This window comes from Nannospalax galili, unplaced genomic scaffold (assembly GCF_000622305.1).
Source record: "Nannospalax galili isolate Female #2095 unplaced genomic scaffold, S.galili_v1.0 scaffold150, whole genome shotgun sequence".
NCBI classification, from domain to species: domain Eukaryota; kingdom Metazoa; phylum Chordata; class Mammalia; order Rodentia; family Spalacidae; genus Nannospalax; species Nannospalax galili.
The window spans coordinates 1,337,289-1,352,150 of record NW_008329320.1 but is presented as its reverse complement, the minus strand read 5'-3'; the positions used below and the strand labels follow the sequence as shown (position 1 = coordinate 1,352,150).

Sequence of the window (14,862 nt, the reverse complement as noted above, 5' to 3'; positions counted from 1 at the left end):
CTCACCTGGCTCTTACTGAGGCTTTGTTCCACCTTAATTTCCTCATATTTGACAATCGTGGTTTCAGTCCAGCATACAAACATTGGTCCTCCTTGCCTTGGGCTATACCTCTGCCACTAGTTAGATGGAGGGATCCTATTTCATCCCTGTGGCAGAAACCAGCCCCCGTCCTGACATGAGTATTTTTCCACAGGATGCTATGACCCCCAACTGGATTCCATCAAGAGACATCCAACCAGCTACGGAAGCCCATCTGGAGACCAGGCCAACTGCGAGTTTGATAAGCCATGACATTCTTTTCTGGCTTCGTTATCTTTGGCACCCTTTTGTCCTTTGGCTGTGCTTCTCCCCAGGCTTCAGATCTCTGGGCACTGGTCCCATTACCACCTCTGATCCTCCCTGTAGATGAACAGTCACCCGCTTTCCTGGTTCTCTTTACTACTAATGAATCCCTCGGTCTCCCCACCATGGAATTGATTCATGTGTCCGTTCCCATAAACGGCACATGGTTCTTTGCAGGATGGCTCTGCTTCAGCCCAGTCCTTAACCCCTCCTCCCCTAATGTCTCTCACTGTCACTTCCTCTTTAACATCACAACAGGTGACTTTCATGGAAACTGAAGCCAGGGCTCCTTATGGAGCCTCAAAATCTGGTCTCCCTCAGTAAAAGACACTTCTGACACTACAGTGTCCTTCGTGCCCCCTGGAGCCACCACCCCTCCCCCCAAGGGTCAGGCGTCCTCCATGGACCAGGTGCCCTCCCACCCATAAACTTCCCACCACACTGTGCTTTCCTATTCCATGGGAACACTGCCTCCCATTCACTCCTGGAAGTATGCTCCTCTTTACTACAGATTATGATGGACGCCCACAGGCTTCCTCCCTGGCAGCCTGGAGACACCTTGTCTCTACAAAACCTTATTCCTATGTCTACCCTGACCCCAGGCATAAAGACACTGTCAGGGGGACCTGGGAGCTCTGTGGGCCGGTGGCTTGCCTAAATTTGTGTCCTCTCTTCTATTAGGTGGAGCCATCTTTAATGGTACATATAAAGGCAATAACTCTGAAACGGGTTCCTTGGGTGTTGCAGACCCAACTTGGACACTTAATAAAGTCTCTGTTAATGTGTTTTTCATTCTCCTCGCCCATTTGTGTTCATCCTCCATTTGCTCTGCTTCTTGCTACTAATGTCATGAGCGACCCGAAGAATACACTTAACTGCTCCCTCGCTAACTGCACTCTCTCGGCATGCTAAATTTTCCCTGCCTCCCTGGTTCTTTGTGTGCAAACCCACAGCAATCTGGGTTCCTGTTCCTAATGCCACTCATTTCCATGCTGTCACTGTCATAAAACAGACAGCTCTCCAACCCTTCCCCCAGGTCAAGAGAGATTTTGGTATTACCGCGGCAATTGTCACTGCCATTATCCTTTCCTTAGGGGGCTGCAGCCACTGCTGCTGTTACTATCACTCAATCTTCCACTACTGTGAAAACACTCAATGAGGTCATATCCAAAACCTCTGCAGCCTTACACACTCAATCTCTTATTAATTAACACCTCTTCCAGGCCATTTCTGTCATCCAACAACATGTAGACTTCCTCAGAGATGGTGATCATCAAACAGATGACGCTAATGGCCTGTGACCCACAGTTCAAAGCCCTGTGTCTCACACCTTACAAAGTAGATAACCTTGCTAGGGCCAGGATGGAACTCTCACAGTACATCCATGGCCACTGGAGCCAAAAGTTTTTCAACTACTCGACCTTGCTCACAGACCAGATCATCTCTCTAAATTATACACGGGCTCAGACATTAGATATACTCACTGACCAGATCATCTCCCTAAATTATACACGGGCTCAGACATTAGATAAAAATTCTGGGTTCCTTGACAAACTTTGATCAAACTTAAAAGCTTTGTTTGACCCTTCATGGATTGTTACTTATTTACTCTTGGGTATCATAGTCTTAATTCTTTTCTTGCTCATGAAATGTCTTGTTCTACGCTTCCTCAGACAAAACTAGTAAATTACTCTGTTTATCAGGTTCCTCAAGGATCCAGACTTCAACCGTCCCCGCCCCAGGTCCAGCAGGTCTGGCTTGCTGACATCCGAGAAGCAGCTGTGTAACTTCTTGCCCTCCTCCTCCCTCACATGGTCATGCCAGAGATCACACCCTTCGAGGACTGGTAGTCAATGACGGGTAAGATCCTGATGGTCAGGATGACCTAAGGCAGGCACAGTCCATCAAGCTGGGTGCCCTCTGAGGTGGGGTCAACTATGTCAAGGCAAAGAACCTCAGCTCCCACTGACTTTTCTATAATAAAAAGGGATGGATATGTAGAAGAGGAAGTGCCAGGCCTAAGCACAGGCTGCACTAGAGAACACAGCTTTCACCTGGAGAGCGCAGGCCCTGCTTCCACGAGCCAACCTAATCTGCCCCCTGACCTAGAGACTGATGATGCGAGAGACCTGGATGAGGGGATCTACCAGGGAGCAACACACCAGCTTATAGGACACTGGGGGCAGGGGGAGAGATATATAAGGCCTGCCCTTTCCAGCAATAAACCAGTCTGCAGCACCTGCCTAGTGCCTGCTTCCACCTGACTCCTGGTGTCAGTGTGTTTACTCCATGCTGCTCACCCCCACCTCAGCCAGAACTCTCATTCCCTGCAGTCCCTCCTGGGCTGGACCAGCAAGGAAACCTACAACAACATGGGGAATACCTTAGCTAAGTTACTTAACTATCTATGTTGAGCCATCATCTTCAAATGGGACATGTGTACATTATGACATAATCCTAAATACTATCATTAGAGTACTCAAATGTGGTTGTGAGGGCCAAATAGTCACATAAAAATAGCACTCCATTCTACTGATTTCCTGATACCCATGGGACTATGCTATAAGGAGCTGAAAACATGGCTAGATAGATGAAACCAGCCAGCTGGGTGGATACTGGTTGTTGAAATAAAGCAGGAAGGACATGTCATTATTAATGGAAAGACTTGGTTTTGGATTTGTGGCAGCTGTGGCACCTGTGGACAGTCAGGTGGATGCCACTAAGCATGCCAGCAGTCTGCAGGTCCAACACAGTGGACATTATTTGCCTATAAACCATGAAAGCAATACTTTGATGGGCCCAAAGTAAACGAAATGAGCTAGAAGCTGGAGCTTGGGAAAAGCAGCATTTAAAGGAAGGTTAGCCTAGGCTGTGGATGGTTCTAGCGGGTAGGCATACCATTCACCAAAGGGTCAATGGCTACACTCTATGTGCACTTTTCCAAAACAGAACTTATGCCTTTCACTAGATTCTCGGAGAGTCCAATCCTCCCAAATAATAATTAAAAAGGCAAATGCTGCTAGTCAACGGCAGTATGGACCACTTCGGAAGATGGTCTCCAGGGGAGAATGATGCTCTTTAATACCGAAGGCGACCCAAAGCCCCCTGGGGGTGGAGGGCGCTGGTGCGGAGGGGAGGTAACGTGTCAAGCCGCCAGGGCCCTGGGCTCACCGCAGCGGAAAGGCTCCAGCAGCACGTCGGCCTGGGTGCACAGACGCCGCAGCACAGCTACTCCGCGCGGCCTCTTCAGGTCCAGCACCAGCGAGCGCTTCCCGCGGGCCAGGCCTTTGGCGTAGCTGGGGGTGTCCGGCCGGTCCACGCTCACCACCTGGGCTCCGAAGTCAGCCAGGACCATCCCGCAGAACGGCCCGGGGGCCAGGCCGGCCAGCTCCAGGACCCTGATGCCACTTAACGGCATGGCGCCTGCTGGGGAGAAGATAGGCGTTTGGCCCCACACGGCAGGCCTAGGTCAGGCTCAGCACTGGCAGCCACCCGCCCCCAGCGCCACCCGCCCCCAGCGCCACGGCGCCTGGGTGGGGCTGCCCAGGAGTCTGCGCACTGGCACGCTTCCTGGGGTTGTCCAGGGCGCTAAATTCTTTGTGCTGCAAGGCTCTGCTCCAACTTTTCAGTCCTGCAGCCTTGCTTGAACTTCGGAGCTGGGTTTTTTGCGGGTCCTTTTAGGATGCTGTTATTGTGCCACCAGAGTACGAAAATAAATACCTAAATATGTACGAACACTGCGAGGTTATTTCCTCTCCTAGGCTGTCTTCTTCACCACCCCTAAACTTAGTTAGAACGATTTCATCCAAAATTAGTTTGAGATCCCTCCTACTTCCACTTAGGGACCTGAGTTCAGAAGGGAGGCGGGGAATGTAATGCAGTTGATAGAGTGCTTGCCTAACAGTCAGAAGCCGGTATACTGGAGGTGGAAAGCTGTTGGAACGTGATGATAATTAAGAACTTTACAACTGGGAAAACTGTTGCAATGTGATGATAATTAAGAGACAGGCATGGGGGAGGTGAGCAGGAGTCTCCCATTCTGTCCTCTGTGGTTGCCCAGGATGGAAGTCTTTGTTTTCCAAAGTTTTCTCATTCCTGTAACCGTTGTGGCCATATGTTACCTTGCTTAATTATCACATGTACCTTTTACTTAATTGTCACCTATGTGCTGTTTTGCTTTTGTTTGCATTTCCCCACACATGAGTATAAAAGCCCCCCAAAACTTGAACAAGGGCTCTGACTCCTTTATTGGTGGTGTCAGTCCTGCTAGTGTCAAATTAAACGTCCTCTCCTCACCTGACTTCGGCTATTGGTCTCTGATTTTTTTCCATAACACTGAGAGTTTGATACTCAAAAAACTGCTGTGGTGTGTACGCCCTAAATCCCAGCATTGGGGATGTGGAGGCAAGAGGATCAGAAGCAGTCATTTCCATATACATAGGGAGTTGAGTGCCATCCTAAGTAGTAGTACTCATGGGGAGCTAAATGAGAGTGCTCTAAAAATCTTTGATCTGTCAGGTGTCAATTTTATGAACAATTGCGATTTTGAGTTTGCAACTTTTTCCAACCTTTAAAACAGTACAACAAAATAATCAGAAATACTCAACGAACACTTAGGAATCATTTTCTCCGCAGTGGGTAGAACTTGTGTGCACATGGCCTGGTGCAATTTTGAAAGCTCTAAGAATATGAATGGAGCTACAAGTGAGTGCTAGCAAACTCCAGCATGAATTCTTCCCAGGAGGGACAGATAGTAAATGCAAAGGTGTGGGTGCAAAGGCATAAATTGCTCTCACCTCAAAGGGGATAAGAGCTTATTCTGGAGCCAAATATGAGTGACCGTGGTCTGGGAACAGAGATTCAGGTTACCCCAAATTCCATATTCCAGCGTGGTAACAGTTTTATTATGTTTTATAGTAAGAAAACAAAGTCATAAATCAAGACACTTTTCAAATACATTGGTGTAGCAGGTCATGGGGTGGGGTTCTACTACAGGTCTCAGGTGCTATCTGATGACATTCTTAGCTTTTTGATTGTGGGACCTGGTGGTCTGCTAAGTTAATACATTATAAAAGATTTTTATCTGTTAGTCATAGGATGTTAGGTCAGAAACAGTGATGGGCAAAGAAATGGCTATTTAGGGGCTCAAGGTGGCTGAGATAAGTGGTCATCAGGCTCTGGATCTACAACATTCCAGACTCCCCACAATCCCTGCAGCACTAATCAGTTGGTCAGCCTTTCAGGAAATTCAGTCCAAGGTGAAGGATTTTCTGGGAACTTTTTCATTCACAGGTGAAAATCTGCACAATTATAACCAAAAATCTTTTGGCAAACTTGAGCTACTCTGTGAGTTTTAGAACACTTCAGAGCAGGGGTCTGTGATCTCCCAGAATGAGGTGCCTCGCACTGAGGAGAGGCATGCTTTCTTTCTCAGCTCTCACTGCCCTGCCTGCCGGTCTCCTTTTCCTACCATGTTCCAGCCTAAAGGTCCTGTTCTCTCTCTTTATATTTTGAGAAGCTGAAAAGGGGAGAGAAAATTGCTAAGACTGATGTGGCTGACTTCCACCCTGAGATATTAACATTTCATCACAGATGCTTCAATTCTATTTTTCTGAAAAACCAAGAGTACAGATGTAGCTTGAGGTAACACACAGAATCATCTTCATATGAATGAGAGATCTTACCCAGCATCAAGCTTTACAAATCATTTCAAAGTAGTGAATCATTCCAAAGGCTCAGAAAGAGAGCACTAGGGAATCTCAGCACTCCAGATCTTTCTTCTGGTGCAGACCCTCCAGCTTTTAAACATTAATCAAAGGGAATAGTCATATGTATAATGCATACACAATTATATTCATATTTTTAAAGAATGCTCATGATACATTATTTGTGATTAAAAACAAAATCTGGAAAGCTGGGTATGATGGCACATATCTGCAGTCCCTGTGGAAGTTAAGCCAGGAATATCAGGAGTTCAAGGACATCTTTGACTACATAGCAAGTTTAAAGCCAGCCTGGGCTACCTGAGACTCTGTTTCAATAAAACCAAACAATACAAAAACAAAACCTGGAAGCAACAACAAAAACCCAAAAAAAGATTAAATAATGTACTAATTGAGATAAAATTTTCAAATGGTTTGAAATGATACATTGTTAGGTCAAACAGGATAACAAGTTATAAAAACACGCCAACTGATATTCTCCCTTAGCAGCTTGTGTAGTACTCTTCAAAGATATGAGAGCTAGCCTTCAGGGGAAGTGACTTCCATGCCAGTTCCAGCTCCATTGCTCCAAATCCTGTGTCCAAAGTATGGCCTGTCTTTAGCAATAGGACCCTACCTTCAAGTTCTGGGAGGCAATCAAGAGCTGTATCAATAGCATGTGTAATTTTGGGAGTCTCTTGGACTACCCTGGCCAACAACTCAAAGGGAGGTTTCTCTTGTCAGGCACTGTTTCTTGTTACGTAAACTTCAGCTATACAAATGGATCCATTTAGAGATATTATATATGTAATTTGTCAGTAGGTTTTTAGACTAATAGGATTCCCTCTGGTATTTTACATTAGCTAGGCATTATTTAGCTCTTCTCTCTCTCTCTCTCCCTCTCTCTCTCTCTCTCTCTCTCTCTCTCTCTCTCTCTTCCTCCCTTCTCTCCCCATTTAAAGTATCCCTATTTTCCCCATTTCTTCCTTGATAATACCTGTCTCTTATGGTCCCACCTCTCTTGGGCTCTTTCTGAGCTGCTAAGGAGAACATCAATCAGTGGTCCAACCCCAGCTTTAAGACCTAATAACTACATCAATGACCGGCATCGCGAATGGCATTGATGCAGTAGTGGCATTTTTATCTTGGGGGTAATCAACAGCTACCTAATTGGACTTAAAGCCCACTCAATGGAAGGAAAGTCATGTGTGGTACTATAAATATAATACACATGGCTTTCTAGAGAAAACCCCAAGGCTGTCACATCCCTAGATAAATGTAATTTTTTTTAATTTTTACAAACACTTTATTGAGAATTTCATACACGCATATAAGGCATTTTGATCAAATCCATGCCCACTCCCTCCCCTCCAACAGTCCTCCCTCTGAACAGGTAACCCTAAAATCTTTTAAGGATTAGATACAAGCTCCCAAATACTTTTGACATTTTGGGCTTGGGACAGAGTATATTGCTAACAGACCCAAGGATATTTTGACTTTTATCCAAGAAACTGGCTACATTTCTTTGGGGTCTTTTGACCTTAACTGCCTAGCCAATTCCTACCTCCTATTCTTATCACACCATCCTCTGCTAGATCAAACCTAAAAGAATATATTTTTTATATACATACAGAAATGTAATGCTTTTTCCATCATAACTATGGACTTAACATGGACTCCAGCTTTAATCTATGAAATTTGAAGTAGTAGCAAAAACAGCATGAATTTTTTTCTTCTTCTTCACAGTTCCACAGATATATTTACTAATGTTTTCAGCAACTTCAACATGTGATTTTTTTTCTTTCCTTTTTAAACAAACTTTTCACTTAAGGGAAGCACTTTGTGGATTCTTTTCAGCACATTCAAATTGTAAGTATCACTGCTCTGTGCTTTGGGGCCATTATTAAGTACTTGAACACAAGCACTGGTATAAGGCAACAATTAGTGTGATAAATGAGAGAGCTAAGTGGCCAACAGGCTGGTGGCATATGCAGTGTGGATATGCAGGACAAAGGGAAGGTTCATGTCTAGAGATGGAATGAGAGCATGAGACTTCATTATGCTGCTCAGAATGAGATAGAATTCAAACCTTATGAATTGCTCATTTCTAGAATTTCAATTTGGTAACCTCAGTTAACTGCACTTCATTGAAACTGAAGAAGACATCACCACAAGTAAGAGTTGACTACTGTGTGATCATGATCACACCTAAAATTGTAGAAGCATTGATAATTATTTTGGCCTTCCACCTCTCTTGTACATCACCTTTCTTCACCCTCTGGAGGTCGTTTGCCAGTTTAAGATATTTTACACTCACTCCTGTTACCAAATCCATGGGTAGCTCTGCTAGTATGAAAATCAGAATTTAGACACAAGCAGAAAGATTTCAGGTATGCAATGAAGACCCGTATACTCAGGAATATTCAAGTTTTAAGAGGGGACCCTCTAACCATTAATGTCTCAACAAGTTGAAGGTATAACAAGGAATATGTGAAAAGTGGGGTTTTGTGGAGGCAGGTGATCTTGCTCTGTTCCCACGTTACTGAGTTGCATGCTGTTTACACTGTGTGAAGGTCTAAGCTCTAATCTGAAATCAACTCAGAGCTGGAACAGGAAGCCTCAGTTCCCTGGGAACCTGAATGTTCTTGATCTGAAATTATTCTTACCATGAGACTGACTGTTCCTTGAACCCTATTAAAGGTACATAAGTAAGCTTGTATAATAAAGCTACAAAGATAGATAAGATCCCCAAAAGGACTGAGCCCTGGGAACTTGAAGATATTATAAAGGTCAGGAAGGTACTGCGAATGTCAGAATGAGATAATTTGGCTTGAGAAGAACATTTCTCTTCCCCTTATTTTACTATAAATAAGGTTACTTCTTAGAATAAAGTATGCATTGGTTCGCCATCCTGATTTCTCCTGCACCTATACCTTGGGGTCCTCAAGCCCATCAGGCTTGAATTGTGGTCATTGAACCATGGCAGCTGGTGCCCGAACAGGGACCACCCCCAACATTGTACCTGGAGGAGGTGTGGAGGATAGTGTGATGGTTTAAGTAAGTAAAAAATTAATTGAAGGGTAATGGGACAAGGTAAGTCTACTCTTTTTGTTTCTTTAATTTCTCAGGTGGAAAAAGCCTTTCAGACAGGAGAAACAATACCGCTTGATTTTTGGTCTGTGTGGGTAGTCATTAGAACAAATATTATACTAATTGATCAAGGTCCAAATAGTTTGTCACCAACTCAGGTTTTTTGTACTTCTAATGAAGCAGTTAATCTCTATGATGTTCCTGATGAGTTAAAAAATAAAGTTGCTAAGGAGATTCAGGAGGCTACTTCTTCGGAGCCTTCTTTAGATACTTCTGCAAGGAAGGAGCCTTTAGTTCCTCCTTGTCCGGCTCCAAGTTTTCCAAGTTCAGATGAAACAGAAGACTCATTAGATTCTGATGAGGATTCAGTTATGGCTCAATACATTAAAAAGAAATTACAGAGACTGGTTGTGAGTAAGCCTAAAGTAAAAATGAAACTTAAACGAAGGTTGAGAGTAACAGTGCCTCTTGCAAAATTATTGGCACAAACTTCTGAATCTGAATCTGATTCTGAAATTATTATGCCTAAAGCTGAATTTCCAGTTATTTGACATCCACTTGTCAATGGAATTGCAGCACAACCATCTACTTATGAAGATATAGATACGGATATTACTAAGGTTCGTAAGGCAGTAACACTATATAGCCTACAGTCACCTTATGTGAAAGAAATTCTTTTAGTCTTGGTTAATCATTATGGGACTCTTGCTCCAGAGGATTGGAAAGTTCTAGGTAGATCATTATTAAAACCATCAGAGTATATTCAGTGGACTATGTGGTATTATGACCTTGCTGCCTCACAAGCTAGGGATAATGTTGCTTCTAATGATGCATAAATTAGAGCTATTACTTATCCTATGCTAACAGGAACAGGAGCTTATGATTTGCCTGCACAACAGGCTAATGCAACTAAGGCTATACATGCTCAACTTCAGGAGATCTGTCTTGAAGCTTGGGATCGTATACAACCTGAGGGACAAAAGCATGGCCCTTGGCTTAAAATTATTCAAGGATCTCAGGAGCTGTATGTAGAATTTTTGGCTCGCCTTCAAAAGGCTTTGGAACGCTCTGTGCCTGGGGTTGTTGCTCAAGAAGCAATAGTAAAGGTTATGGCTTATGAAAATGCAAATGAGAATTGCCAAAGAGCTATTTTACCTATAAAATAGACAGGTGACATTATGGGATATGCTTGAGCCTGTCGTAATGTTCAGTCTGAAACTAGAAAGATGCAAGTTTTTGCTCAAACTTTGGCAGCGTCTATAAATCCTCAAAAGGGGACAGTTAAATCGAAAGTAAAATGTTTCAGTTGTGGTACTGAGGGACATATGAAACGGCAGTGCCCTAAGGTATCGTCTCGACCACCAGATATATGTTCCTGCTGTCGTCGTGGTATGCATTGGGCTCAAGTCTGTAGATCTAAGACAGATATTGATGGAAATATTATAAGAATAAGAAATACTAAGTTTATGCCAACCCCCTCACAAACGATCTGGGGCAGCTAGCCATCTTTCCTCAACCTTGTAGTGTAGCCATGGACCTTCCCTTAGCTATAACTGTAACAATAGCACCCTCTAATGTTGTCTTACAGAATGTCTATGCTACAATGTCAGGGATAGATTAAAAGTAGAGTATTATGGTGTTGTCTCTTTGCATTTTCTTTTAAGTACCATTGTTTTCTGTGTTTCTTACTCCCCAGGTCATGGGTACTTAATCCAAATTCATGTAATAAAATGTTTTTTCTAATCCAGATTGATAGCCCTTTTCAAAGAGATTCACCATATGAGTAAAACTTTTAGGTTAAAGAAAAACAAGTGCCTTTTTGTATTATTTATCTTGGTAAATTGTCACGTGCTGTTTGAGCTCACCGAGATGCTGACTCTGGAGATGGGATAGGATCCTCCCACTTCAGACTCAAGCCTATTATCTCAAAATATATTCTCCAAGATTTATTCCAGGTTCAGGCTGGCCCCCTGAGCCTGTGAAAAGAAAAGGGAACAGCAAAACAGCCTAAGACTAAAGGCGCTGTACAATTAAAACAGTTAAGATGTAAACTTTATTTGGTAGTTCTATTATGAAGTCTCTGTATATGGTGTAAATATATGGTGGAGGTTTAGATATTGGGAGGTTTAAATACTGTATGGTTTAAATACTGGCTGGCATTGTTTAAACATGGGGCAACGGTTGCCATGGTTTGTATACTGAATGGTTTAAATGCTGTTTTTAGTTTAAATATTGGATGTTTTGACCCACCGGCTCCAATTGATTTAAATAATGTCATATATATCTCCTATAAAGATACAATGGTACTCTTCTCAGTCAGTAGCTTAATGATTTGTTTGGATATTTATAGTATTTGCATGTTACCATAGATACTTATTCTAACTTTTTTTGGGCTACTCCTCTATTTGGAGAAATTACTAATCATAGTATTGAACATTTGTTAGCTTGCTTTGTTGTCATGAGAATTTTAGTACTATTAAAACAGAAAATGCTCCTGCTTAATACTAGAAGGCAATTTAGTAATTTCTGAAATTGCATAAAATTAATCTCCTTACTGGAATAGACTATAACCTAGGATAAGCTATAATAGAATGTACTTGTGGATATATTAAAATGCATATTAAAAAATTAAAAGGAAGGAATTATACACAAGATTAAAGAAACTTAGAACTTTAGGATATAAGAATCACAAATTATTATTGATCAAAGATTTTATTATTAATGGTTTTGTTTATTTTTGTAGATTATTAATTTAGGACTTCTATGAGATTTTGTTTATTATTGATTTTTTAGATCCTGTTCATTATTTATTTGAAGTTTTATCTCATGCAGATAAGTATCTTTTACAGGAATCATCACTTCTGCCTGACCCAGTGAATGTCTGGATTAAGTCAGGAGAATTCCAAGATTGGGTACTAGGAAAGCTACTAACACCGGGCAAAGGGTATGGTTTTGTTTCTATAGGAAGTGGAGTCTCTTCCTGGCAATGGATCTGTTTTGCCGCATTATTGCTGACCAGTTAATGTCGACATTATCAGAGAAAGTTATCATCTCCTACTTGGGGTCAGTTGAAAGCCTTGACTTACAAGGCTCGATCTGTGGTTAATCAATCAGGAAAGGGGCTTTCTCCAGAAAATCTGTTCTTAGCCATGTGTGCCTTGATTACTTGCACCTCTGCTGCTGCAACTGAGGTAATATATTGGGCTCATGTACCTAATCCCCCTCTCCTTCGTCCCTGTACTTGGAAGGAACTTACTATAGTGGTTACAAGTTTTCCTATGAATGTATTGTCACCCCCTTATGGAACAGGTCAGCCAGATTTTCCTAATGAAGAAGGAACTGTTTTTAATTATACTCAATTTATGTCTTCTGATATTATGTGCTTTGGAGCTCCTCCTTGTTTTCCTATTAGACAGCAGAGTTGGATTGTTCCAGGAGGTGTCTGGAGTAATCGTCAATGGGACATGGTACATCTCTCTGCTCAGTCTATAGGTCCTAACTGGACAGAATATGAGGACACGGGTGCCCCGGCAATCTCAGAATGTGAAAGTTTTTCCTATGAAAGACAACCTTTAATATGACAAGATTGTAGGGTTGAAGGGAAAGGTTTATAGGTTTCAAAATCATACTTGGATTGATTGGGGTCCTTTAGGAAGTTGATTAGAAGAATGTAGGGATTGTAGGGAGTTTACCTCAAAGTGTAATCTAAAAAATATCACTGACCATCTCTCAGCACCACAGTATGTGCATATATAGCTAATCCTCATAATATAGCTAATCCTCAACCTCAAATGAGAATAGGACATACATTATATCCTCCTCAACTACATATTTGGAAATTGTTAGCTGCTCTTAAGCCTGTGGAAATTTTTGATGGCACTTGTGCTACTACTTATGACAAGGTATTTTATGACTTTACTAAAGTTAAAAATTATAATATTACAGCTTGTGTACATTTTCCTCTAGTAATATTGATAGGACACATAGTTATATAAGAGATGAATTTAACTTGTCAAAACTGTTATTTATATACTTGCCTTAATAACTCTGTATTGTTTAATCAATCTTTTGAATCAGTCATGATTTTAACTCAATGAAATTCTTTATGGATTCCTGTGAAAATGCATCATTCCTGGGAAGCAGTCCTATTCAGGGACTAATTATGCAATTTTTCAAAAGATTGTTATGGCAAAGCAAACATATGATTGGCTTGATTAACAACACTATTTTGGGGGAAATTACAAAAAACTATGCAATATGTATGTGATTGAAATTCTTCTCAAATTTTTATTACCCTACATAAATATAATAATTCTAAATATGAAATATAGAATATAGAATTGTATATTCAAGGCAAGATGGATAATGTAACTTTCAATGAGATACAATTACAAGAAGAGATATATGAGGCATTTTCAGAAGAAATGCCTTCTACAAGTTCTATTGCTCAAGTAGCTACTACTTTAGTGAATACCCTTTCTGGTCTTGATCCTCGAGGATGGTGGCAAAGTTTGTCACATAGTCTTGGATCTTCAGCTGTTACTATATTCAAGGCAAGATGGATAATGTAACTTTCAATGAGATACAATTACAAGAAGAGATATATGAGGCATTTTCAGAAGAAATGCCTTCTACAAGTTCTATTGCTCAAGTAGCTACTACTTTAGTGAATACCCTTTCTGGTCTTGATCCTCGAGGATGGTGGCAAAGTTTGTCACATAGTCTTGGATCTTCAGCTGTTACTTTTATAGTACTTTTATGCTTATTGTTTTTTTAGAATATCGATGTGTTCTTGGAATCATGACTCGCATTACTAATAAGCAATCTGCTGAAACTAGTTACTGCTTTGCATTATCACAATGAGAAAACGAAGGCTGAAAATAATAGGGAATCACTTCCATTGTGAATGGCTTAGTAGGATTTAGCATGCTTTTCCTCCTATGTTAATGAAATCCTTGTGGCAAATCAAGGCAACTGTACATGATATGAGATTGTGCTCCCTTCCCTAACGAAGGCCAGTAGTCAAGAACGGTTAAGATCCTCTGAGAAAAAGCTGACCTAAGACAGGGTGTAGCTGATGGAAGCTGCATGCCAATGATGGGTAAGGCTTTGCTCTAGCAGAAGACAACCTAAGACAGGCACGGTCCTTCTGTCCTGGATATAGCATGATCTGGGGTTATAAAAAATAAAGAAAGGGGAATCCTGAAGGTCTGAGCTCTGATCTGAAATCAACTCAGAGCTCAAATTGGAGGCCTCAGTTCCCTGGGAACCTGAATGTTCTTGATCTGAAGTTATTCTTATCATGATACTGTGCCTTGAACCCTATTAAAGGTACATAAGTAAGCTTGTATAATAAAGCTACAAAGATAGGTAAGATCCCAAAAAGGGCTGAGCCCTGGGAACTTGAAGATATTGTAAAGGTCAGGAAGGTACTGCAAATGTCAGAATGAGATAATTTGGCTTGAGAAGAACATTTCTCTTCCTCTTGTTTTACTATAAATAAGCTTGCTTCTTAGAATAAAGCATGCATTGGTTCACACTCCATTGCATCCCCTGCATCCTGATTTCTCCTGCACCTAAAACTCGGAGTCCTCAAGCCTATCAGGCTTGAATTGTGGTCACTGAACCATGACAACACTGTCTGCAGGAAAATATTTTACTTTACATTAATCATAAAACTTGCAATTGTTTGACTATTACATATACTAAGAACATTAAAAAACAAACA

General features: G+C 41.6%; 1 protein-coding gene across 1 annotated transcript in view; it reads right to left on the bottom strand.

Annotated features, from left to right (window-relative positions):
• Positions 1-3,857, bottom strand: part of Amacr (alpha-methylacyl-CoA racemase) — a 31,744-nt gene extending 27,887 nt beyond the window's left edge. Inside the window, exon 1 of the mRNA XM_008835415.3 lies at positions 3,514-3,857. Within this exon, the coding sequence (XP_008833637.1) occupies positions 3,514-3,760 (247 nt within the window). The 5' untranslated portion in view covers positions 3,761-3,857. The remainder of the gene's footprint in view (positions 1-3,513) is intronic.
• Between the last annotated feature and the right edge of the window lie 11,005 nt (positions 3,858-14,862).